General features: G+C 46.2%; 1 protein-coding gene across 3 annotated transcripts in view; it reads right to left on the bottom strand.

Annotated features, from left to right (window-relative positions):
• Positions 1-4,896: 4,896 nt before the first annotated feature.
• The window catches only part of CYFIP2 (cytoplasmic FMR1 interacting protein 2), a 50,294-nt gene continuing 30,891 nt past the window's right edge, over positions 4,897-24,299 (bottom strand). For all 3 annotated transcript variants that reach the window (XM_066560293.1, XM_066560292.1, XM_066560291.1), the window contains exons 24-31: positions 20,226-20,369; positions 19,302-19,392; positions 18,512-18,642; positions 15,343-15,415; positions 14,747-14,841; positions 10,208-10,446; positions 9,629-9,776; positions 4,897-9,066 (exon numbers count right to left, since the gene is read on the bottom strand). In XM_066560293.1, the coding sequence (XP_066416390.1) occupies positions 8,899-9,066; positions 9,629-9,776; positions 10,208-10,446; positions 14,747-14,841; positions 15,343-15,415; positions 18,512-18,642; positions 19,302-19,392; positions 20,226-20,369 (1,089 nt within the window). In that variant the 3' untranslated portion in view covers positions 4,897-8,898. The remainder of the gene's footprint in view (positions 9,067-9,628; positions 9,777-10,207; positions 10,447-14,746; positions 14,842-15,342; positions 15,416-18,511; positions 18,643-19,301; positions 19,393-20,225; positions 20,370-24,299) is intronic.

Here is a 24,299-nt window from a genome sequence, read left to right on the forward strand (position 1 = left end):
TGCCTTCGCTCTCCGGCCGCTCAGCGCATCCCGGGCCGAGGGCAGGGCCGGGCACACCTGAGCCCGCCCCGCTCCTCCCCCGGCGCGGCCCGGCCCGGCCCGGCCCCTCGCTGGGCTGGCAGCGCTCGCAGTGCCCTGGGGGAGCCTTGCACGGTCCCCTGGGCCAGCCCCGCATCCCCAGCCCTTGTCCCCATCCTCCCAGTTCCTCCAGTCCTTGTCCCCATCCTCCCAGCCCTTGTCCCCATCCTCCCAGCCCTTGTCCCCGTCCCCGCCTGCCCGGTCGGTGCGGTGGCATCTCCGGGGGGCTCTGTCCTTTGGCACAGAGCCGGGACGCGGCTGCTGCCGCTGGATTTCTCCTTTGGAAGGTGTTTTCCTCGTTGCAGGGACTGGAGAAGGCTCTGGGGCAGCAGGAGGTGGCTCGGAGGTGTGTGAGCCCAGGTGTGCTCAGGGGGTGTGCAAAGCCGGGGGGGCTGAACACAGGCGTGGTGGAAATAGAAATTAAAGGTAAACGAGAGAAATGTGGATGGCAATGCCAGGTTAATGGTGGGACTCGAGCTTTGAGGTATTTTTCAGCCTTTTGGGCTGAACAATATATGAAGGATACAGAGTTGTTAGGGAACATCCAAAGGAGGGCCACGGAGATTGTGAAGGGTCTGGAGGAGAAGCCATGTGAAGAGCTACTGAGGTCACTTGGTTTGCTCAGACTGGAGAAGAGGAATCTCCATCAACTCCCCCTCCCAGGCAGCCAAAGCCTCCCTTGCTGATTCTGGTGTGTGAATGTTTCAGAGTGTGTGGAACACCAGTTTTGCCTTCATCCCCATCCTCCTCTGCCGACCTCCCTTCCTGCATTTGTGCTCAGTGGCTGTGTGTACACAGAAACCTATTGCTGATAGAAAAGTCCTTTCGTTGCCCGGTTCTGTTGTAGGTCAACAGAGGTAAATAAAACCAATAGTGAAACAAGAGCTTTGCTTCAGCAAGCCCACATTTATAGGTAGAAAGGGTCCCTGTCATAAGGCAATATAAAGATACAAGATTTGCAGGAATTGAACATGTCTGAAAATTTGCTTTTTTTCCCCCCTCCATGAAATAAATCGCCTGTTACTACAGGAATTGCCCTAAGACCATCAGGCTGCAGCATTGCTAATACCTCATGACGCCTTCATTCAGTGCCTGATCCTATCTCTGAACAACTGTTTTCTCCAGCAAAGAGAAATGTAATGCTCAAGTGCTTTGTGAGTCATTTGATTTTAATCAAGTCTGTTCATCCATCACAGTCCTGTGGGTCACTGGCTGGGAGAGACTGTGCCAGCCAAATCCCACGTCCTCCCCTTTATGACAGGGCACTTGATAATCAATCCAAATCATATGGCAGCAGGTTTTGAAGTAGGAAATGAAACTTGTGCTAATTTATCAGTGTTCCTGGAGCAACTTCTGCTGCTGTTATTTATTATGCAACCAAAAGGGACAAGACCCTGGGCAGGATAATGATGGTGGGATTTGGCCTCTCTTGTGTAAATTTACTGGCTGATGCTGGTTAGGAGCTATTCATGCAACGGGTGAATACAGGGCTGGGTAGAAAACCAGTGTGATGGTGAAGTGGGACAAGTATTTGCTGTGTTTGCTGGCTGGGGGAGTTCATGTCCCCTGTCCCCTCACAGGCTGCTCTTGCTCTGCCTGTTCACTCTGGTGCTTGGGGCTGTCCCCTTTGCTGGACCTTTTCCAACACCCTGAGATCTTGCTTGTAGCCAGGGAGGCCTAATTGTGGTGTGGTTATTGGCAGTTAAACTGTGTCCAAAATAATTTCCAAGCTTTTTCAATGAGTGTTGTTGACATCTGTGCTCACTGTGCACAAAGGGGTGTGAAGGAGGCAGCAAATTTTTATGGAAGGGATCTGGGGTTGAAATAATCCTTTTGGTCATGGTGCAGCTTCATGCATTACTGCCACAGCATGGTGCAGGCAAAAAAAAAAGGCACTTTGGGCCACATCTTTACCTTGTCCTGTCAGCTTGATTTCCTAAAGTAAAAGGGCTGATGTGACCACATACATGTATGTTTATGTATTCCTTTTCATCCCCAAAGATAAATTTGAGCCTGTGGGCCACTTCTGCCAGATTTGACATGGGGTGAGACCTCCACGAGAAGCCATTCTAAGTTCTGGGAAGAGAGACATGATGAGCAAAATGTCCCCAAAAGGAGGGGACACTGCAGTGTGAGCTGGCTCTATCAGACACTGGGGAGGGAGCATGCCTGGGTGCCATCACTGAGGGGGAGAAGCTGCAGTCAGATTTTGAAATCAGCCATGGATCCAAGTGTGTCACGTATTTCCTTCTTCCTGGCACAGGGACTGCGGGGGGTGCAGGCTATGAAATCACCAAGTCACAGGAGTTGTATTTGAAGGATTTAGCAGGGCTGTGTACAGCAATATGGGAGTAAAGAGCCAGGTAGGGTTGGCATGGAGCCTTCTGTGCTTAGTCAAGGGCAAGTTGAGACTGATAACAATAAAGCAGGGATGCAGCCAATGCCTCTTTTATTGCTTCATATCCTAATTTTAATGGGAAGGCTGTAATTAAGGGAATTTAGCTCCAAGCTATGACCTCACGGGTTGATACTCACATCAGATGCTGCCTTAAAAATAACTCATCAGAAATCAGGGAGTCTTCCATAGCAGCTCATCTTTTAGCAATGCAGTTCCTCCTGAAATACTGGTTTCCAGGGCAAAACCTTGACTGGAATCCGAGGGGCAGAACAAGGCAGCTTTGCATGCAAATAACCTCTCCTGCAACATCAAAAGGCTGCTCTTTCCTCTGCTCTTGTGTGCTCATCTCTTCTGTTCCGGAAAAAGTGATGGAAAACTACTGAGTGCCAACTGTCCTCTGTTAAAAATAATGGTGGAAGTATCCTGCTAACAGGTGATGGAAACTTTCGCCCTTGGATGTCTGCTAGGCATGGTTTCTGTGGAAAGTTTCTGAACAGCTTTGTAATATTCTGCTCTGGCTTTGTATCATTTTAGAGATCCAAGCAGCTGTTTGCTGCTTCAAAGAGAGGGTGAACCCTTTTTCTGGCAATGATTTGATAAGGTAGGGGTTAAGGGAATTGCCTGGTGTTGGATGATTGCAGCACTACATGAAAGGATGCCCAAAGTTTGAAAGATTGACCTTTGATGAGCAGACAGCTTTTAATTCAGCCTGTCTCAAGGTAACCATGTCTGCAGTGGCTGAGGCTGTCATTTGGTGCCACCAGATTTAGACAGCACCCACAGAGCCAGTTCCCAAGCCTGCCTAGGCCAGGGTGGGCTCCGACCCTTGCAGTTCTGCCCTCCCCATGCCAGTGCACGCACCTGTGGGTCTGAGCTGAGTGATCCAGGGTCATGGGGCCATAAAATACACCCCAGCTCCTTTCTCCCAGGGTTGCTAAATACTTTATCCAGGTCACTGTGGCCCCACAAAGCCACATGTTGGCAGAGCAGGAGTGGTGGGCTGGTGATGGACAGCGGTGGGTGAAGTGACACGTAATCAGCAGATCGTTTGTTTGCAGACTTCTTATCTGGAGGCGTTTGCATCAGAACTCTAAATCAAGCAAAGCTGCATGTGAAAGGCACTCCTGACTCGCAGAGGGGGTCACAGAAAGGGTAATTTTGTTCAACTATTGAAAGAATAAAACAGTCATTAATGACTTGTTCTCTCCATTGAGGAAGCACACTTTTATCTGGAGATGTAAACATATTTAGGAGCATTAGGAAGAAGAAAGATAGGGACCTGTATCTTTGATACTGCTCCCTTAGGACTGGTTGTTCAAAATTCAGAGCCTTGGACCCTGATACTCAAAGCAGGAATTGCTTCTGGCTCCAGTGAGACCATGTGAGCTCTCAGCACTTCATAGGACTGGGTGAGAACTGGGGTGCCCATGACGCAGCAGCTAAAATTAGTTAAAAAATTAAAAAAAAAAGAGAAAAAAAATAGAGAAATCTTGATGGGAGAAAGGATAAAACCCAAACAAGCTGCCCGGTATCAGTGACTGATGCTGGAATAAAGTCCTGCTCTCCTCTGCCATTCCCTGTAGCAGAACCATGTTGAAATCAGTAAATATTGGGCAACTTTGAGCAATCAAACAGTCCTGCCCAGCAGGGTATCACCCAGAGAGCTGCAGCACGGCCTCAGAGCACATTGGAAAGATCAACAGAGCTGCCTGGTTGTGGTGTAAAGTTCACCTCCAATTCTATGTGAAGTATCATTGCATTTCTGTCCCTCTCAAGCTAGGAAGCTGTTCCCATGAGGAAACCTTGGGAAGAAGCTGTGAAAGGGAACACCAGTTAGTTTGGGCTGGGGCTGATGAGCACAGGAGTCCAACTCCCATAGACCCATGTCAGTTGTTTCTCCCTCATTCCTCAGCTCCCAGACCTTTTCCCCTTGGTTCCCACTTCTCTTCTGCAGTCAACAACCATGGCTGCTCCTTGGGTGCTTTCAACACAAAACTAAGAATGGTTTCAAATGGATATTTGGGAAAATAACAGCAAGGAGAATCTCCTGGAATAAAAAAAGGCCCCTGTAGAGTTGACAAGGCTGCAGTAATGAGAGGAAATTAGCTCCTCAGTTTAGCTTTGGATAGAGCCTGTCAAAATCTGTTAAAAATGATTATGATTTTCCCTTCCCTGACCCTTTTATCCTAGAACAAGTTTTAAAATTAAAAATGTGTCGTGCAAAGAAGTTATTCTCAAAAATCATTAAGTTTTTTATAGGAAAATATGTCCATTTTGGTGTTGGCCACAAAGCATCATATATTTTCCTTTGGTTTTTACAAAAACTTAACATTTTTATCAAATTGGCTTTTCTTTTGTGCAAGGTACAACTGAAAGCTCTCCCAAATAACAGTTATCACAATGATGATAACACCATAAGGTAAATTCTGCCCATTTCATGAATGAGCCCAATTTTTATTTCTCTTCATCACAAAAGTCATCCCACATTTGTTGTACACATTGTTGGTTGCTGTGTTACGGGACATATCACCAGGTATCAGATGCTTTATTCTTGCAGAAGCACTTCTAATGGAGATGGAAGCTTCTGTTGGCTGAATTTTAGAACAACAGCAAAAAATAATAATACAAAACAAAAATATCATCTTCAGCTGCATAGCAAATATGGATCAAAAATTTAACACTGTATCAGATCACAAGCGTAAATATACCTCACCATAAATAAAATTCATTGTACAAAATAATTCAAGCAGCTTTTCATACAAATATGGTACATTTGACAACAGTTTTTGAGAATATTTTCTTGGTTTTTTACAACTTTGATTCTTTTCTCTTTTGTTCTCCAATACACATGAACCTACTGGACTGGAGTAATGCAGGAGGAAAAGGACTAATGTTGTTCAGTGCTACTAAGTGCTGTCAGAATTTAAAAGGAAAACCACTGAAGTGCTGAATTTCATCTAGTTTACTTCCCCTTTCTATTGTAGCATTGCAAGTCAAGTGTAGCATCATCCCAGAAAATTACGTGCACTGCCAACTGTCCCATTTTATAATGGCAAAGCCAGAGGCAACATTAAAATAACCCACTCTGACTTCATTCATGACACAGGCCATCCTTTCTCCTCCCTGTAATTCCTGTATGGAGCCAACACCTTGACTTTGGAGTAGACATCCCAAGTGGTGGCTGGTGAGTGCTGGGCAGTTTGTAGATTACTTTAGCATAAGCAAGAAAATATAGGTAATAAAAAGCAAGTCCATTGTCAGTGGACTTGGGAGGATTCAGACAGGGGTCAACATTTCCCTAAGAAAGCAACATTAGAAGTCTGCAGATTAAAAAAGACTGAAAACTACAGGACTGAAGCACAACTGCAAGGAAGACTCCCAAACTTGGCAGAAAGTCTGCAAGTGTGAGGAATATCCCTGACCCCCTGGCAATCTGTTACTATTTAGCCCTAACTCTTACAAATTTGCTCCCTATTTCCATTAACAATTATGACATTTAAAAAAGCACGGGAGGAAAAAAAGTCCATTTTCATGGAGTTGTTTAAAGACCTAAGCCTGGACCTTTCTCATATACAGACAAAGAGGGTGAGAAAACTGAAGCTAAGGAGTATCTTAATCCTTGAGATAATCAAAGGACAGTAACATCAAATCTCAGAAATTAAGACTGTGATTATTATTAGCTGATATCTCATACTACTTGAGCAACAAGGCAAAAGATCTGCATACACTCTACAGTCAAAACACTTTACATTTTGTTCATGCACTTTGACATTTTGCTCAAAACATTTAATCCCTTGGAATTTGGAGGGATTTTACATTTTTGCTAGCAAATCTGAGGGCAACTAATAGATTTCAACTACCTGTTCTTTCAAGTACCTGTACAACAACTTTCCAGTGCAACTGTGTTTTGCAGGGTTGCAGGGAATTTTGGCAAAACTACAGGAAAAGAATGCAAACAGATTTACAGATTATTAGGTGAAATATCTCATGACTCACTCCAGACCTAAACTGATGAAAAGAGGGATTTAAATTCACCTTACTATATCCCATTTTTGTCTAGGTAGCTGAGACTGGGCCATTTGGTACAGTTCATTCTTTTGTAGCAACTTCTTGTTGATGCTGGTTTCCAAGAAGCCTCCAGCATTCCATAGCTTGTCAGATGTAATAGGACACTTCATTTGTGCTGTGCCTAGAGGTGGCTCTGAAAGCCAGACAGGGACTTGTGCCAACTTTTCAGCAAGACTTTCATACCAAAATAACAAGCACTTGCTATTTACGTCAGGAAAAATAGGATCTTGGTTGGATCTATCTTCCTCGCATCTTGTTTTCCACAAAAAATAAAGTGCTTGATTCTTCTCTTCCTTTTAAAAATATATAACTCTAGATTCCCTCACTCCAGTAGTGTAGAAGTGTTGGATCATGATGGAATGTCAGAACTGACATCCTTAGTGGAAGAGTAAGTAGAGAGCAAGCCCTAGATGCTCTTCTGCTGCTCTTCCTCACCACACAGAGCAAAGAACTCACCTTGCTGGGCTGGCTCCTTCCCTGCCACGCCAAGATTTCAGCCAGACTTCCTGAGATTTCATTTTACTTTCAGGTTACTGTGCTGCACAATTTCCTCCCTGCAGCTGAAAAGGTCTGTCTCAGTAATAAAAGGAAACACAAGGTGTGAAAATGCCCAGCACTTGTCATGTGTGGGGTATTGATTATTGATTATCAAGGGAGTAGGTGATGAGAGTCTGGGAGCACCAACTCATGCCACACACCAAGATCTCCTCTCGCCAGCAATAGTTTGCTGGCTGTTGTTTCTGAAGACATAAACTCCAGCTCAGATATTTCTACTAATTAATTATATGCTCCCTCTGAGAGAATGAATGCCCAGGCTCTGCCTTTTTAATATCTGTAACAGCATGCAGTTTACAAGGCATGATGAAATGCATGGAACAAATATGTATTATCACATCTGGATACAGCAATTTTTGCTGTGGCCAGGCTAGAGCTGAGGAAACACTGCCAGTTGTGAGGCTGGCATAATTTTCTCTTGGAGCACATGGTTTGATCTCCTTTCACATCAAGCACAGGCTTTTGGATCACTCCAATGACATTGCTGAGGGTTAGAAGCAGGTTAGACCAGGAGTTACAAAATCCTCCTTGAAGTTCCACCTGAATCTGTTCTCAATATCCAGGGATCTTAGATTAGCTGAGTGGGAAAAGGCAACAGACTCCAGTGTTCTCTCTGAACATCTCTGAACCTGGAAAACTCTGGGTGTTTTTTTTTATCCTATCTTATCCTATATTTTTTCTTTTCTAAACAATCACATAATTTCTGAGTGATGGGAAATTTCCTAAGCCCTGCTGGTAGTCACCATTCTCAGGAGAAAGGTATTTGTTTGCTGTGCCACTAGGAATTTGTCTACACCAAGGGAAAATAGCATCCCAGAACACACACATTACACATCCTGGCTCTCACCCTTGGCTGAAGAACAAAGATCCCATATGTTCAAGGTAACTACACCTGCATCCTGTCAGCACCAGTGATTACTTCCACCCAAATTAATACGTTTGAGAGCACATTCACATGAATGCAGCCTCTTCTGTAGTCCACAGGAAATCTGGTTTATTGGAAGATAAACCAGACACACGGAAGATGTGTCTTCAGGGGAGAACCTCTGCATTAAAATAAGTGGACGTCCCATAGCATGGAAAAAGCCAGGCTCTTTTCTGTTTCCCCAGCTCTCTGAAGTGCTGAGGAGTTATCTGGTGACTGCCTCATTGCTATCCTCAAGCCCACATGCCAAAGCTCATGAAAACAACTGCTGGAAAGGCCAAGGACACAGCAGAGAGCACAAAGCTGGGTGAGGCATCAATCCACGACCAGCCTGGCGGGGGCTCCTCTGCACCCAGCACTTGATCCTCAGGGCACTGCCATGGGTGACATCCTGCCTTCATCCCTCCTTCCCCTCAAAGAGTGGATCAGGGACTTGTCTTCAGCCCCTCCTGCTGCTTGGCTGGTGGCACATGTCACGGGGGTGTTGATTTGTCCCACTGTTTCTGCAGTGGGAGTGGGTTCCCGGCGCCGTGGGAGCGTGGAGCTCTCCCACCTGAGGCTGCAGTATGGCTTCAGAGAGATGTGTGCACTGGGTGAATCACAGGGAAAACTGGACCACTTCATGGAAGAAAAGCACATTTTGCCCACCCACCCCCACCCCCCTCAAGTCCGAAAGCTACGAGTAAAACCGATCACAGGGATGGTACAGAGGAACATGCACTCCAGCGGGGCGAGGGGAAGGTGTGTCCTCATGTGGCGAGGCAGACCCAGCCTCACTCCCTTGTCAGGCCTCACACCATCAAGTTTACCCCTCCCAGCTGGTTTGGGTTCAGTCCCTGCTCCCTTCCCAACCCGTGCAGGGTCCATGTCCACACTAGCAGGTGGTGGCCAGCGACTGGTGGATGGGGGGCTGGAAGCAGCGCACGTGCTCCACCGTGGAACTGTCTGTTTCCACCGACTTCATGTACTTGTTCAGGATGGCAAAGATCTCGTTGTTCAGGATCTGATACTTCCTGATCCTGTCGGCCATCTTCTTCAAGGGCTGGAGGGATGGGGAGGGAGAGAAACAGCACATGAAGGGTCTTATGTCATCTGACCAGCTAGGAAGTAGCAGCACCTGTGCCCTGCTGCTGGAAAGCTCTGCTAAGGCAAAGCAGCTCTAACACATGTTCCTGTTCCACTTAGCACCTCGCAGGGACCCGGTGACTCGCTTCATTATTGGGTTTGATGACTCAAGACAGAGCATTAACAGGATCACTGAGTGGTCTCCAGTTAACCACTCCAAAGTCTAGGCTCCCAGCTGCTTATTGATAAAGCCAGCGAGATCACAGGATGGTTGCTGGAAATACCAGCTCCTCAGGACCAGTTTCCCAACCCCAGGAAGAAGGGAAAAGTTTTGGGAGAAAAAATATTTGATTTTCAAGCCAATTAAAACCTTGGCCTCTCTGCTGAGACTGCAGATGGAAACCTTACAGCAAGGGCAGCCAGTAGTAATAAGATTAACACCAGGCTTTGTTGTAATTGATGAGTTTGGACAAAGCAGGATAAAAAACAGAAAGAAGTGTGCTGGCTTGAGTCCTTTGGGACCTCACCCTTCAACTTACCACGTTTTTTATGATTTCATCTTTCCCATCCTGCCTCTGCACCTTCAGCAGGTGGTAGCAGAAGTCAAAGAGGTCAAAGCGCCGCTGCTGTCCAAGGAGAACAATGATGGAGCAACCTGCCCAGTTCAGACCATCTCCAAAGCACTGCCTAGAGGGAGGAGCAGGGTGATGGGTGGGGAGACATGACAGGACAAGAGTTAGGCAAGAGAAGTACCATGGCACCAGGAACTTTCTTGGGTGAATTCCTAGGGAAATGGGGTTCAGTCCTGAGTATACACCTAGAGAAAATGAACCCAGAAGCAGAGAATACAGAATTACACCCAGGCCAGGCTGTGTAGGATGAACCATGGGGTAAGATTGGTGAGGACATAGTACTCATAGATGGACTGTTGGCCCATCTACCCATCTCCTGCCTGTCACCTCAGGCACGTCCCTTCACTTTGCTCTTTCCTCCAGCTGTTCCAATACAAAGCTGGGCACAACCAAATCCTTTCACAAGCACCTCCATTGCCCCTCTACCTCCACAGAGGCTCTCTCTGCAGCTGAGGGCACCCGGGGGGGCTGGCTGGGGACACTCACTCTGCCGTGAACTCGTTGGTGCCCACGGGGATGCAGTACACGAACTGCATGGCGCTCCAGAGCCGGTGGAACTCCACGCACTCGTCCACGTGCATGACGCCGTTGGTGGGGGGCGGCCCGCGCCAGATGGGGTCCTGCAGGTAACTGCGGATGCGCGTCAGGATCACCTCGAACATGGAGAGCCCGCAGCACAGCCGCTCCTTGGTCAGCAGGTCCCCCTCCCGGGCGATGGCTATTTGCTGAGGGCAGGGACAGCCAGAGGGACACAAGTGAGGATGTGACCCACGCCCACCGGGTTTAACGCTGCCTGGTCTCTCCCCGGAGGTCCAACCTTACCTCTGATGGCTGCTCCCATGGCACTTCCCACCAGGGAATGCTCATCCCTCAAACAGGAGGATTAATGTGGTGCTCGGTCACAGACATGTTTTATGAAAAATCCTCTCCTTAGGATTTTTTCTCCTGAGAAGCTGAGAGGTCTCAGGAACAAAATGTAAACAATGGTTATCTGCTGCTGTGGAATGCAACAGGTGCATCTGGGATTGGTCTCATGTGGTTGTTTCTAATTAATGGCCGATCATAGTCCAGCTATCTCAGACTGCCTTGGTCAGTCACAAACCTTTGTTATCATTCTTTTTCTATTCTTAGCTAGCCTTCTGATGAAATCCTTTCTTCTATTCTTTTAGTATAGTTTTAATATATATATAATAAAATAATAAATCAAGCCTTCCGAAACATGGAGTCAACATTCTCGTCTCTTCCCTCATCCTAGAACCCCTGTGAACACCACCACAGTGCTCTGCTCCATTTCACCGACCTCAGAATCTTTTGGAGGAACTATGTGCGTCAGAACACCAGAGCTGAAGGCAAAGCTCTGACCAGAAATATTGATCCTTAATTCTGCTAGCGTGCTGCTCTGCCCTGTTAGTGCTACTCAGCGCTTCGTTTCAAGATTTTCATTTCATGATTCATTTAATGGGTTTCGTCTCATGATTTCTGCAGATTATGAAGATAAAACAGGAGAGAACAGGGACATTTTGCTTCCCAGGACATTGCCATCATCTCTTCAAAATGCAGATAGCCTATGGCTTTCTTGATTTCTTTTGTAGTTAGGGCTAAAAAGCTCTGAGGAAGATGAGAAGCCACTGCAAATTTGATACTGAAAAGCTTGTGGTTTATAAGAAAGCCAAATAATTTTTTCCCAGATGTGGAAGCTTTACACACGTGGATAATTTCTGTGACATCCCCACTCAGATTTAGATATACAACTTTGGAATAGCTCCACTGGATGAAGTTATTTTAGCTCTTCTACTAGAGGCAAATTAAAAGAGAATTAACTTCATTTCAGCCCCACTGCTCCCCAAGAGGACAAAAAAAAAAAAAAAAAAGGGAGGGGGGGATTTAAAACAAGCAAGCAGGGCCTTCCCCCAAGCTCAGAGTGGTGCGAGCATGGAGGTCTCCCATTGCCCTGGTATTCTCTCAGCTGCCCCATTTCCTGCTGTTCCAGTGGCAGGACTGACTTCTCTTTGCAGTGCTGCCAAAAATAACCCATGAAACGGGAGCTGGGTGCTGTCAGAGCCATGCCTGTGGCTGTGGGAGGCTCTGGCTCTGCCGTGCTCACCCTGGCAGAGGAGCGGCTGCACAGGCAGAGCCCTTCACCCCTCCCACCACTCTGGAACAGGCACACAGAACAAGTGTGACATTGACTGAGACTCTGCCTATCCCAGAGGACTTCCTGGAGCTTTAAGCAGTTTTTAAGCATTTTCTCCATTTGCAGCTGCAATGCCTATGAAAATGTTATCCCAATCAGTCACAATGGGGACTTGCAGCAGCTGGGACAAAGAGCAGGCACAGGTCCTGGCCAGACATTAAGAACATGAATTATGCTTGGTTTACTTGGGTCATCTTCATTCCACGCTGAAAAATGCATGAATATGCCTGCACATCCCCATTCCTGATTATCAATTTATGCTGGCAGTAACCTCAAGCATTTTTAGTTTGGTTGCTCTTGAAATTAGAAGTGTTTCAATTCTTGCTTGTGCCACAATTTCAAGGATGTTCTGGGGACCCCAGCTCAATTAGTGTTCAACTAATAGCAAATATCAAGGGAAAGCTGTCATGATGTGCAGAGGCCACATTTGGTCAGGAATCTCTTGATCTGTTAAAAGCAGGAACAGCATCACTGGTTCCATGGCACACACCTGCCTGTGTTTGCTTGGCAAGTAAAGCAAAGATTTATTTCATCCAGCTTTTAAGCTAAAGGCTGTACAGTGCCCCTCTCCTCACCTCCTCCAAGCTCTTATGGGCACAGATCTGCACACACTGGTCTGTCATGGCAAAATGAAGGCACAGCAGAAACAGAGCCATTTCAAAGGTAAATTAGGTGTTAGCATTACTGTTTGCTAAAACATAGTGATAAAAGGGACACTTTTGAGAACAAACTTCTTCAGTGATCTTAGTACACAATTTTTGAAGAGATCTTAATTTAGAAAGGGATGCATCTGGCTTTCAGTGTAGGTAGTGCCACTCAGTTATGCACATTCACAGACAGAATTTAGTTCTAAGATTCATCACAGTAAGACCAGTCTTTGATACAGAACTACCATCCTTGGGGAGACATCTTAACACAGGCAAAGCAGCTGGAGAGCTGTTGGTCCTGTGTTCAGAGCTGCCTCACAGTCTGGGGTCCCACTGATTTCTAAGATCAGGAGAGGAAGGATGCTCTCAAGGCAAATTGCTACAGGATGCCACTGTGCTGACTCAATTATTCCTTCTGTCTTCAGAAGCAAATGCTCTGATTATTTCCAGGGAAGAAACCAGACTGACCAGCACTTTGGAAAACCTCTTACTAAATACCTTTATGGTCAGCATTAAAAGGGAGAGCATTCCTTTAATGAACCACTTTGACCCCCTTGGTTTTTTATAAATGGTCCATCAAACAGCTGCTTCGGATTTCCAATGCAAAGTAATTATTTACGACAATCACTGGCAGTTTTCCTGCCATTGCACAAATCCAGTTTTGATTTCCAGTTTTTGAACCTCTTTTACAGCCTGCTTAGTGGTGAACTTGCCAGAACCCTACCCAAAACCTGCAAAACCCCATAGATCCCCACTATAATATGCATGGGGCCACCTTTTGGGAGAGGCTTTGAGCAGGCAATGTCAGCTTAGATTCTGGACAATTGTTACAAGGCATTTATGCATTCTGTAGGAAAAAATCCTGTATGGTCTGTGTCCAAAACTGCATTTCCAAAATGCATGTCCAAAACTGCATAAAAGGAGCAAGCTTAGAAGCTATGGAGGCACCTATAGAAAGCAATTCTTGTGTTCATTTACATTTGAGCTAAAAAAAAAATAAAAATCTGGTACCCAACTGTACCTGTGTGATGAATATGGGAACAGTTTACAGAAAAATAACTTTTTAGTGGGACATGAAATATCTTTTGTTTTCATCACCATTGTAACTACAGCAGAGATAAGCAACGAGTGGACTCTAATAGCAGAATTCAATGATGATTTTGCATGGAAAGAAGGAGAGATAGAAAGACCAACACAAAGACACGAAAACACAGAGGTGAATTGTTTTTCTCGAGTGTCTCCTTTAAAAGGAAGTGTCTACAGAGTAAGATAAAGTCCTCAGTTATCCAGCCAATTTCTCTATTTCAGATGATTTCCAATGATGCAAAGTTCAAAATGTCCTTGATCCATGAGAAAAAAATACAGGAAAAAAAATCAACCACTTTCTGCCTGCCATAGATCTGTCACCTCCTACACCAGCTGAGTGTTCTTTCCATTCCCTCATCAGTACATTACAGGAAAAGGGTGTTGATTCATTTGATACTTGAAAGATTTTTATCCCATCAACCCCAAGTAAATGGGCACTTGAAGTTTGATAATTTCTATCAATGGAGCTCAAATTTTGCCCATTACACTGATCAGTCTAGGGAGATATTTTAAACAGTACTGAGTTTCTGCACAAGAGATCTTTCCCAAGCTGAGACCCACGTCAAGAAGATACTTAAATGGAGCCGTAATTTTAAGCATGTGCTGAAGCTCTAAGCATGTGCTAGGAGGGAAACCATTCTCAGATGAATTCCTTGACAGGGATGAGCTTAAATGGACCCCACTGCAGTCCTAAAATGGGATCCCCAAAAGTGATGGCAATTGATTGTTGGGACAGTCCTGCAAAGATTCTCCTCAAACCACTCCAGCAATTCTCCATCTTTTTAAAGTGGAGATGAAGAGGTTTTTGGAGTTGTTCTGATTCAGAACTGGCTTCTAGCACACTTGCCTTACAGCTCCCTGCCAGCTCTCCTGACTGGAGGAAGCACCACACAAATTGTGTGTGGTCCCTGACAAATTTCCCTTCAGAGCGTTTGCTCGGGCAAGGATTCGGATTTGCTCGTCCAATTGATGTTTTGTGGGAAAAATCAATCAATCAATAATAAAAAAAAAAAAAGGATCACTTTTCCCAAGGCCAAGCAGGCCATGTGGGGACTGCTACGAGTTTCCAACAGCCATCCCTTCCAATGCAATCCTTACCTGCGGAGTGCCCAGCCTCTCTATTAGGGGAACCAGGTGGAGTGGGGCATACTTGGCTTCGAGACGCTTCATGCGCACCTCCAAGCGTTCTCCTTCTGTCAAGCGAGCAGCAAACAGTGAAATGAGAGGAGGAAGTGGAGACCCGCAAGAGTTTGCTCAGAGCTGCCCCCCACAACCATCCGAGGAGACTGTGGGATCAGGGAGCCAAACCACAGCAATGAGGGGCCAGTGATGCACAGGAGGGAGGGATGGGCAGTGCAGTCTCAGCAGCAGCTTTATCACACATGTCCAAAGCACGGCCCTGCTACCGAGCACTCCTGTTGAGATGGACATTTCATGCTGCCACTCTCCAAAGAGGCTGTGAAATGGCTTCCAAACCTCAAGGGAACCCCCGAGCTGACTGAGGTTTCAGGTTGTAACTATGCTACAGGTAATGCACCCCTGGCTTTTGTTTGCACCTGATGTTTGGCTGTATCCACTGATCTGTTTGGAGGGGGAAGCAGGGTCAGAGCTAATCCTCAGCAGAGATGAGAGAGAAAACAGCCTCTGGGCAGACACCTCTGAGTCTGCCCACTGCTTCCCTCTCAGCTTCTTACCTTTGATGTAGACCCTGGGCAAAATATTTTGGAAGGGAGCAGCATGCAGCAAATCACAAACTTCTTCCTGGGACTGAGGCAGGAAGAAAGAAAGATAAAGTAAGTTAAAAAATACCTATGGGGGAGAGTGAATGGCTCAGGGGCCTGGGCAACACTACAACAGTTCACACCTACAGCACCTATTCAGATCCAACCCAGCTCAGTAGTAACTCCAGTGTTTGAACTGAAATGATCTAAAACTGGAAGTAACACTTCAGCTTCAGTCAGGAAGTTTTCCTAACTCAAATAAGTTACTTCCTGCCTGTATAAGGTTAGACCTTTACACTGATTTTCTGTCCTACTTACTAGCCCTGAAAGTAAGAGGGGATAAAGAATATGGAAGTTTCCATTTCATCTTGCCCTGAATGAACTCCTGCAGCCTGTTCTTTAAGAGAGTGCCCAAGTGGAAATTATCCTTTGGCTGAGTTATTTTAGGAAGTGTACATGAAAAATATACTGACATGTGGCTCTTCTGCAAATAGGCACATCATAACTGCTCTGAAATTATTTGGTTGTTGGTGTGGTGTTCTCAGCCAGGGCTACCAGAATCCCAGTGGTGCAGGCACCAAGAAGAATAAAACAGAAGTCCAGAGAGGAATAACACCATGAGATGCCACCTTAGGGGATGCATGCCAATGCACTTGAGAAAAAAATAATCCCAAACACAGATGCACAAGGAGGAGAAACCTAGAAATAGGCAGGTGGAGACTGAGGAGCGATGGCCGACAGTACATTGTACACGAGTCTGCAATGGGAAACAGCAGCGAGGAAACCAAAGCTGTTCAACACAGAGGCATCGTGTCACGACAAGGCACCAGCCTGCTCCTGCCAAAGCCTGCTCCCAGGACATGCTTTCAGTTCTGAGCTCACTGGAGAGATGGGGACACACTCGGAAGCAGATCATGAGAGCGCAGCAGGAGGAACCCGGGCCCGCATGGAATGACTGGGCTGGGCCTGTTTGGGATGCAGGGGTGCACAGCACCCTTCCAGCCAGCAGGACAGTGGAGCATGGAGCTGCAGGAGGCTGCACTGGCGCATGGATGCTGGGATGAGAGCAAGTTTGTGGGAGTGCAGTTTGTGACACAGTGCTGGAGGGACAGGAACAGTCTGGGGCCCCTCCACGGGCACAGAGGTGCTGATGCTAACGGAGTGGGCCTGCCACCTTGGCCATTTTGTTTGCAAAACACTGTTCATTCCTAGGTGAATGTTCTTCCACTGCTGTTTTCCTCTAATACAGTGAGCATTTTCAGCCATTTGCAGCCTGCATTCACCTCATATCCGTCCCAAAATGAGTCATGTTATTAACAGACCTCTTTCCCAAGGCCCATTAACCAAGAGCACAAACTCTGCTTAGAAATTTCATCCCAAGCAACCCCTCATTCCTCAAACTTAAACAATAAAAAGGGGGTAAAATGCAGCAGACTGGACATCTGCATCAGAGCCATTTTTGCCAGCAAATACCACCGGCCTTAGATCAGTCAGACAGCTCTGAAGGTAATTGCAGTATAAAAGCAATTCCTCCTGCTGCACAAGAGCTCCATTAGAGGGAAAATCTTGTTCTGTGATGGCTCTGTGCATCTGACATCCTCCAGCAAGTGGGAACCAGTGCCCACTGCATGCAAAATGGCTTTGTATTCCAAGCCTATTACTGCAAGGAAAAACACAAGGATCCAAGAGGGAGAGACTTTGTCTGGCATAGAAAGTAGGCAGATGTGGACTTTGGTGGGCAGCCTTCCTTAAAGGAACCCCAAATTCCCATCATCTTTATTTTCTGCTATTCTAAAATGCCAGTACACTGCTGATGTACAGTTCTTGGGACTGAAGGAACATTTCTGCATTGAAATGAAGGATTTCTAAAGAAATCACCATGTCCCTTGAGTGTCCCATTAAAGATGTGATAGGAAAGGCAAATGCAGTACATCCAGCAGAAAAACCCAACACTGGGAACAGCAGGAAGCACTGACAAAGCCACAAAAAGAACAGAAACTGCCAGAGTAAAGTTGGGAACTCTGGTCATTCTATAAAATTCTATAACAGCCAAGCTGCTGGGTGATACACATCTCTTGTATTCATCTTATGCAACCACTGCTCACTGAATGTGTTTGATACACTACACCAAGAATTAAAAGTCTCTAGATCTGGAGTTAAAATGCAAAAGAAAGGGCAGAAATATCCACTTTGAGGACATGCAGAGACTTTTGGTTTTCTCTGTGCTCTATGGCCAGATACCAGATAAAACTTGGAATCTTTGAACTTTCTTATGACTTTGCTCTGAACAAAACTCCCGGTTTTGCTTGGAAATTCTGTCTTATGCTAGGGAAGTAATTTTGAAATATTTCTGGAAAATCCGAAACAACCCTGCCCAAACCATTATGACACAGTATGCTCATTTAATGTACAGTTGTGTTGTTGAGCACTCCTCAGTTGGCTCTGGGCTAAATTATGAAATAAATTCATTGCTTGGTAAATTTGTTATGTGAAAAACTAGGAGCTAAAAAGATGAGTGGCACTCAGCCACAGCCTTTGCCCCACACTAGTAAGGGCATCACATGAGCCAAGAGACTTGTGCATGTTTAAAACTCCAGTGAAGGGGGCAATACCAAGTTGTTACTCCAGCCAAATTTTCAGTGAAGATGTCCTAGGACATATATCATCAGCAGATTTCCTTCCTGTTGGACTGCTTTATCCATTCCACCATTACAATCAACCAGGTTGTTTCCATTGCACTGGCACCCCAAGAGAGCAGAGGGATCAAATCTACTTTTCACTGTACAAATATGTATATAAAAAAGTATTGAGCCCTGCCCCAGAGAGCTTACAATCTAGAAATTAACTCCAGCTGCTTTTATTTCTAAGCAGGACAAACAAGGGGCAGCTTGAAGTCCAAGAATGAAATCTGGATCTTCCAGTATTCAGATTCAGCCATCCCAGAGGCCTGACCCAGTGCCAACACACAACATCCCCATGGACATGCCCAAAGACTCCAATAACACAGCCCCAGAGAGACCCTGAGAACATGAGAAGCTGGAAAGTAACACTTCCCAAACTCTTCTGCTGGAGAACCCACTTGCACTTCTACTCTTGAGCTGGAAATCTCAGGTACGATGTTGGTGTGGGGGTTTTGCCTTACCAAAGCCTGCTCAATAAGGAGGCAGAAGAGAATGGCATTGCCCACTTCTCTGAGGCTCTGGAACACATCAGTCTTCAGCTCTGCATACTCAATGATGTCTTTCAGCTGGTGGTGGAAAAACTCCAGGATTCCTTAAAAGAGAAGGAAGGACAGTCGGAAAGAGATTGGAATCACTTCCCGGTAATTTGGATGAAAAGATGATCAGTGTCTGGTATTTCCTTAATCACAAACTGCAGCTGCTAAATGGATACACAGAGACTGGCACTGGGAAGAACTAACAGGCAGTGTCTTATCCTGCTTTCAGTAAGCCTTGGGAAATAGGGAGTAAGTCATTTAAACTCCCTGGATTTCTTCATCAGAGGAGGAAAGAGGTTCCAGACTGTGATGGATGACTTGGTGCTGGCTCATATACAGCAGCCACAGTTTTTGACTGCAGCCACGCTGCAAAAAAATCTCTTCACCAACTAAACAGAGCATTTAAAAAATACCAGTGAACTCACAAAAGCTTACAGAATCCTGAAAACATAAGAGAGGCTACCAGAAGACATTCTCTTATCAGCCATCTATATGTTCCAAAGGAAATTTCCAGCAGGAGATTGCCTGGAAAGGTTTCCTATACATGTTCCAGTGTCAACAGCAGAGCAGCTGAAAGTGTCCCAGCAAACCTGGCTGCAAGTGGCACTGGCAGGACAGGTGCCCAGCCTGGATTAACCATCAGTGTGGGCCTGAGTAAATGCTGCAGCAACACGTGGCTGAGCTCCTGCTGAAGGATCCTACCAGCAGCACCCACCTGGAGAGCCATATTCATGTCTTGGCAAGCGGCAGATCTTGGGCATTACTTCAATCAGAGTCTTCACGTACTGCAGGATGGTGCCTTGCAGCTGTTGGAGACAAAGGGAGGTTAAACTGGAATGCCAGGTCTCCTGGCACTGGTTTTGAAAGAGGCTGGTTGTGCATGGGTCCACATCTGACAGCACAGGATGAAACTTCAGCTGGAGTCTGAGAAGAACTTGCTTAATTTGGATTTCACTCAAATATGAAATTCAGCCCAAGTGTATGGAGTCAGAGTGCTTTTACAGCTTCCTCCAAAGAATAAATCCCAGCTGCATGGATTTTTTACTTCAAAATACAGCTTGCTGTGTTTGCATTGTTTGCAGCTGAAATCTAAAACAAGGCTTAGTCTTAGATGCAGCTGGACTTGTGCTTAAACCCAAAAAGCATTTCACCAGAGCTGCCAAAGGACTCACTCCCTAGCACAGGAAATGCTCCTTCCACCTGAGGAATGATCCCTGGATACTCAAGAGTTTAATAAAGAATTTACATTCATGTAGAGCAAGTTTCTGCAGATCAGATGTTTTGGACACACATGGATTAGAGCAGAGCACACTGCTTAGCTTAAAGCCCTCACTGTCATTTGGAATTACACACCTGCACCCTGTTGATACATTGCATGAGATAATGCACTAAATTCCATTTAGTCAACCATAAAATCTTTGTGCTGAGTGCTGTCTGATCCTGCTGAGACACTCCACCATCCCACAGGTATCACTGGGATTCCTATCAGTGACAATCAGCCCATGGCTCCAAGTGTTCCAGCGTGGATCAAGACACACGACGGTGCCCCGACGCCAACAACCCGATCCCAACGCCCACACTGCCTGCCCCCATCCAAGCTTTGGGGTTTCTCCATCACCAGGGCCAGGCTCAGAATTACCAGGCTCTTGACAATCTTCAGCAGCTCCTCCATGACCACAGCAATGCCCTGGTAGCCCAGGAGCCGACAGATGGTCTTGAAATGCGGCGGCCCCACGAAGTTGCGGTAGGAGCTGTAGATGTGGCTGTAGGCGATGTTGAGAGGCTGCAAATTGGAATTGGTGACAGTTACAGGACCTGTAGTTCTTCACCAGACCTGTAATTCTCTTATCACAGTATTATGTTCCATCACTACAAATTTTAAGGAGGAGGAGAAGAAATAATACTGATGGCCATTCCCACTTGTGCTTCTTGTAGAAGAGATTGCTTTTCTTCCTCTGTGCTCAGATATACTCTAACCTCAACACTGCCATGTCACAAGGTTTTATTACCCTCCTATGTAGCAACACCACTTCCATTTCCAAGGTAATTTACTCTCCCATACACTCCCAATCAAGTATTTCAGTTCAGTGGCCCTTTGCCTCTTCAAAATCAAATTGTTCCCCACTAAAATGAAAAGTTTTACATACATTTAAGCAGACAGATTTTTTTTCCCCTATGAGCACTTGCTTTAAATGAGGCTTATCAAGAAAAGCAGGAACTGAGGCAGCTGAGTTTAAGGGCAGATGGAAGTGACACAGAAAAGATCCTTTTTGCATTCTGCAAAGCTTTACATCAGCCTCTACTTAACAGAAATCCCATGGGTCTGTGTGAAGGGTAATAACTTGACACTGGTCTGGGGAGAATGGTACCCAGGACATTGCCCCCAAAAATTCTTAGCGGCAGAGAACAGAAAGTGATTTCCAGGAATGTACTCTATCAGTGTCATCTTGGAAACATGGAAATTGCTGCAACATTTCATTACTGGAACATTTACAGGATCCATTTGGTGTGAGGCAAAGAGAAGTAGGGGGAATTAATTCACTTGTGTGCTCTGCAGAGAAGTACTGAGAATCAGATTTAGCTGAGACACCACATGCTCAGAGAGGGCTCTGCAATGGAAGTGCTGGCATCACAACTCAGCCCAGCAGAGGGGCTGCACTCTCCTCCTCTGACATCTCCACTTCAGCCTCAGGGAACAGCAAAAAAGCCATCCTAGAAAAGATCCTGGCACACAGTGCCCTTCCAGCAAAACACAGATTAACCCTGGGCTCATGCTTACCTACAGGTAAAACAAAGATAAGGAAACAAATTAGACTGAATCCCAAATGCCTTCCTGTGGATAATGCAGACATATTCTACAGGGATCCTTTCCTGCCAGTAATGGAGCCAAGGGAGTGATGGGATGAGGGCACTGAGGAGGTTTGGGTGAAAGGGAGCAAGGGCTGGGGTACCAGAACAGGGCAAAATGTTGTCTTTGCTCCACCACTGCTGCAACAGCCCCAGCTGGAGGCTCCTGTCACCCTCCCCTCCTGACTCACTCCACAAGGTTTACTTTTAACACTTCATCTGAGCTGCTAATGGGTTACAAAGTCATTGGCTAAAAATTGGAAAAGTATTTTCTTTTGCTCTCAGGTACAGAATTTCACCAGTGTACTGACCACGCTTTTACAGACTTGTCAGTTACTTTAATCAATTAATTCTCCCTCATTTTGTCACAGCCCTACAGACCTGGTCCAGCAGGTTGTTACCTGCCGTAATTCCTAAGTGCTCTTTGAACCAGCAGAAATAAGGCTCAGCTAGAAGGTCCCCTATTTTCTGTGAAAAGTAATTTCACCTCTTGTTCCTGGTAGGTGCAAATAGCCCTGAAACACAATATTAAGTGCAGGAAGACTGCCTTGGAGGCTCATTCACAATAAGCAAGACCTTTCTCTCCCATCAAAACTTAAAGAAAAAAAAAAGGGCCCTGAGTATGTGGGTATGTGTCAGAGTTAAGAATTATTTAGGCAGACAGAAGCCTACTTCCAAAGCTCCTTGGATACCAGCTCTTAAGAGAACTGAGCACCTCAATTAGGCTTCTGTCTGCATCCTCAGATAACCAAGTCTTTAAAAATCAGAGACAGACCCAAAGCCACTGGTTATGCACCCTGATACATGTGAAAAACTGCAATGTGTTTTTTTTGAAAACTGTTTCTGTTTAAACACCAGGTAACGCCCAACCTGGAACATCTGCCAAATGTCCAAAATGACCACTCCAGAGGGAAGTCAGTGCTCCAGGGCCCCAGCCCAGCCACACTCCCACTGCTTTTGTTGCTTTAACTTTTGCAAGGCACTTTCCCAGCCCCAGGTGTCATCAGAAGTGAGTGCTGTAGGGGTGATCCAAGTGGGCCAGAGATGGCTCCTTGCACCTTCCTTCCATAATTCCCTGTAGGCTCCTTTACCCTGTTATTTCCCCAGACTCAACACACTAGCTCATCCTAGCTTGGGAGAATAAAAAAATCCTTATTTCAGTGGGCTCATGAATCCACATTAATTTCTGGATGGGTCTTTGCTATTCCATGGCCAGGGGACTTCTGTCTGCATGTGCCTTGTTCCCCTGGGATGGGCTACCACCCCTGGTACCAGCTGTGGTGCAGCTGGTCAGGATTTTCCCACAGCAGGGCTGACATTTGGCTGTACAGGCAGCCAGCAGCCCCCACCTGGCAGCACTCCCTCACTCCTCAGTGGGATGAAGGGGCTGGAGAGCAGCTCCCAACCAGCTCCTCCCTTGAGTGGGGGTCTCAGCAATTAGGCTGATTGGGAGAAGAGACCTTTTAGGATGTGCACTGGCTGCAGATGAGCAGGATGATTCACGCCTGCCTGTCTGCAGGATGAGGTGGGTTCCTGGAGCTCTCTGCAGAGCCACCCAGTGCACTAACAGCAGGCTTGTGTCTAATAATAATGCTCTGCCAGCAATTAAAAATATAACTCCATTTAAGGGTGAGATACACAGCTTGGGGTAGAGACTGTAGGATGTCAAAAATGACACCAGTGGGTATTTTAAGACAAAGCAGCTGAAGGCACAAGCTGGCTGCACAGCACAGCACAGCACAGCTCCCTCCCCCGTGCTCAGTGGCCACTTCTGACCCCTCAGAGGACCAAAGCAAAGCCTGACCCTGACACTTCCTGCGAGCAGCAGCTGCTGGAGACACTGGGGAGGTTTGCCCATGCTTGGTTTGGGGCCAAAAGGGCAGGTTTTGGGGATGGGAGGCTGGGATTTACAGCATGGGGCAGAGCTCCCAGTGTCCCACAGAGCCCACCCTGCACCCAGGTCCCAGGGACAGCCATCTGTAATTGTGAGCATGTGGGCAAGGCCTCAGTGCTGCTTTAGGAGCAGCAGGAGGTGACCAGCAATGCTCTGGAGAAGGTTTAGCAACAAATGGAGCAAATCAAACCCCAGTTCTATTTCCATGTCTGTGACCTTGCTGTCGGCCATCACTCAGACCTGTCTGAACTCACCTGAGGAAAGGCAGGGAGAGTTTTATCTGATAAAATTGAACAGAAAGAGAGATAACAGATAGTACTGATAGTTACAGAATTCCCTTGGAAAAATGAAGAGCTAATGAAAGAGCAATATACTCAGAGACAAAAAAAGAACTTGCACACAGCCCAAGACAAGTCAGGGCTCCCAGCCAACCTAATTTCAGTGCAACAGCTGAGAGTGTCTTAGAAAGTGGAATGAGTAACTCCAGAATCAGCATCAACATTTCTGGGAAAGTTCCTCTCCAGCACATTTTGGCTTTAGAGAGGAGCAAGTCACTTGTTCAGAGCCTCTCCCTACCAGGCCCATCTGTCCCCTCCTGGCCACAGGCTCAACCTGCTCCCCTGAACAGCACAGGCACTGGCTCTGCCTCTCCCTCCTGCCCTCTCACCAGACTGACAGGGCACATCCCCAAGCTCTCTGTAAATCAGAGGCATTCAAAGAAGAGCACATGCAGTTCAGCAGGAGGTGAAAGTCTTTGAAAAGCCAATTCCCACTCCCATCACACAGTTTAGAAAATATTAAAAGGCTATTGGAAATTGCACTGCCATCAGGGATCAAAATGTACTGCTGATAGCTCTAACTTAAATCAGTAGTTTAAGTGTGCAAGAAATCCCAGAATTAAAGACAGAGTCTGAGGCAATGGGAACCACAGGTCAGGATCCCAGATTTCACACCATGTGTCTGTAACCCCAG

Source organism: Molothrus aeneus, chromosome 15, assembly GCF_037042795.1.
Source record: "Molothrus aeneus isolate 106 chromosome 15, BPBGC_Maene_1.0, whole genome shotgun sequence".
NCBI classification, from domain to species: domain Eukaryota; kingdom Metazoa; phylum Chordata; class Aves; order Passeriformes; family Icteridae; genus Molothrus; species Molothrus aeneus.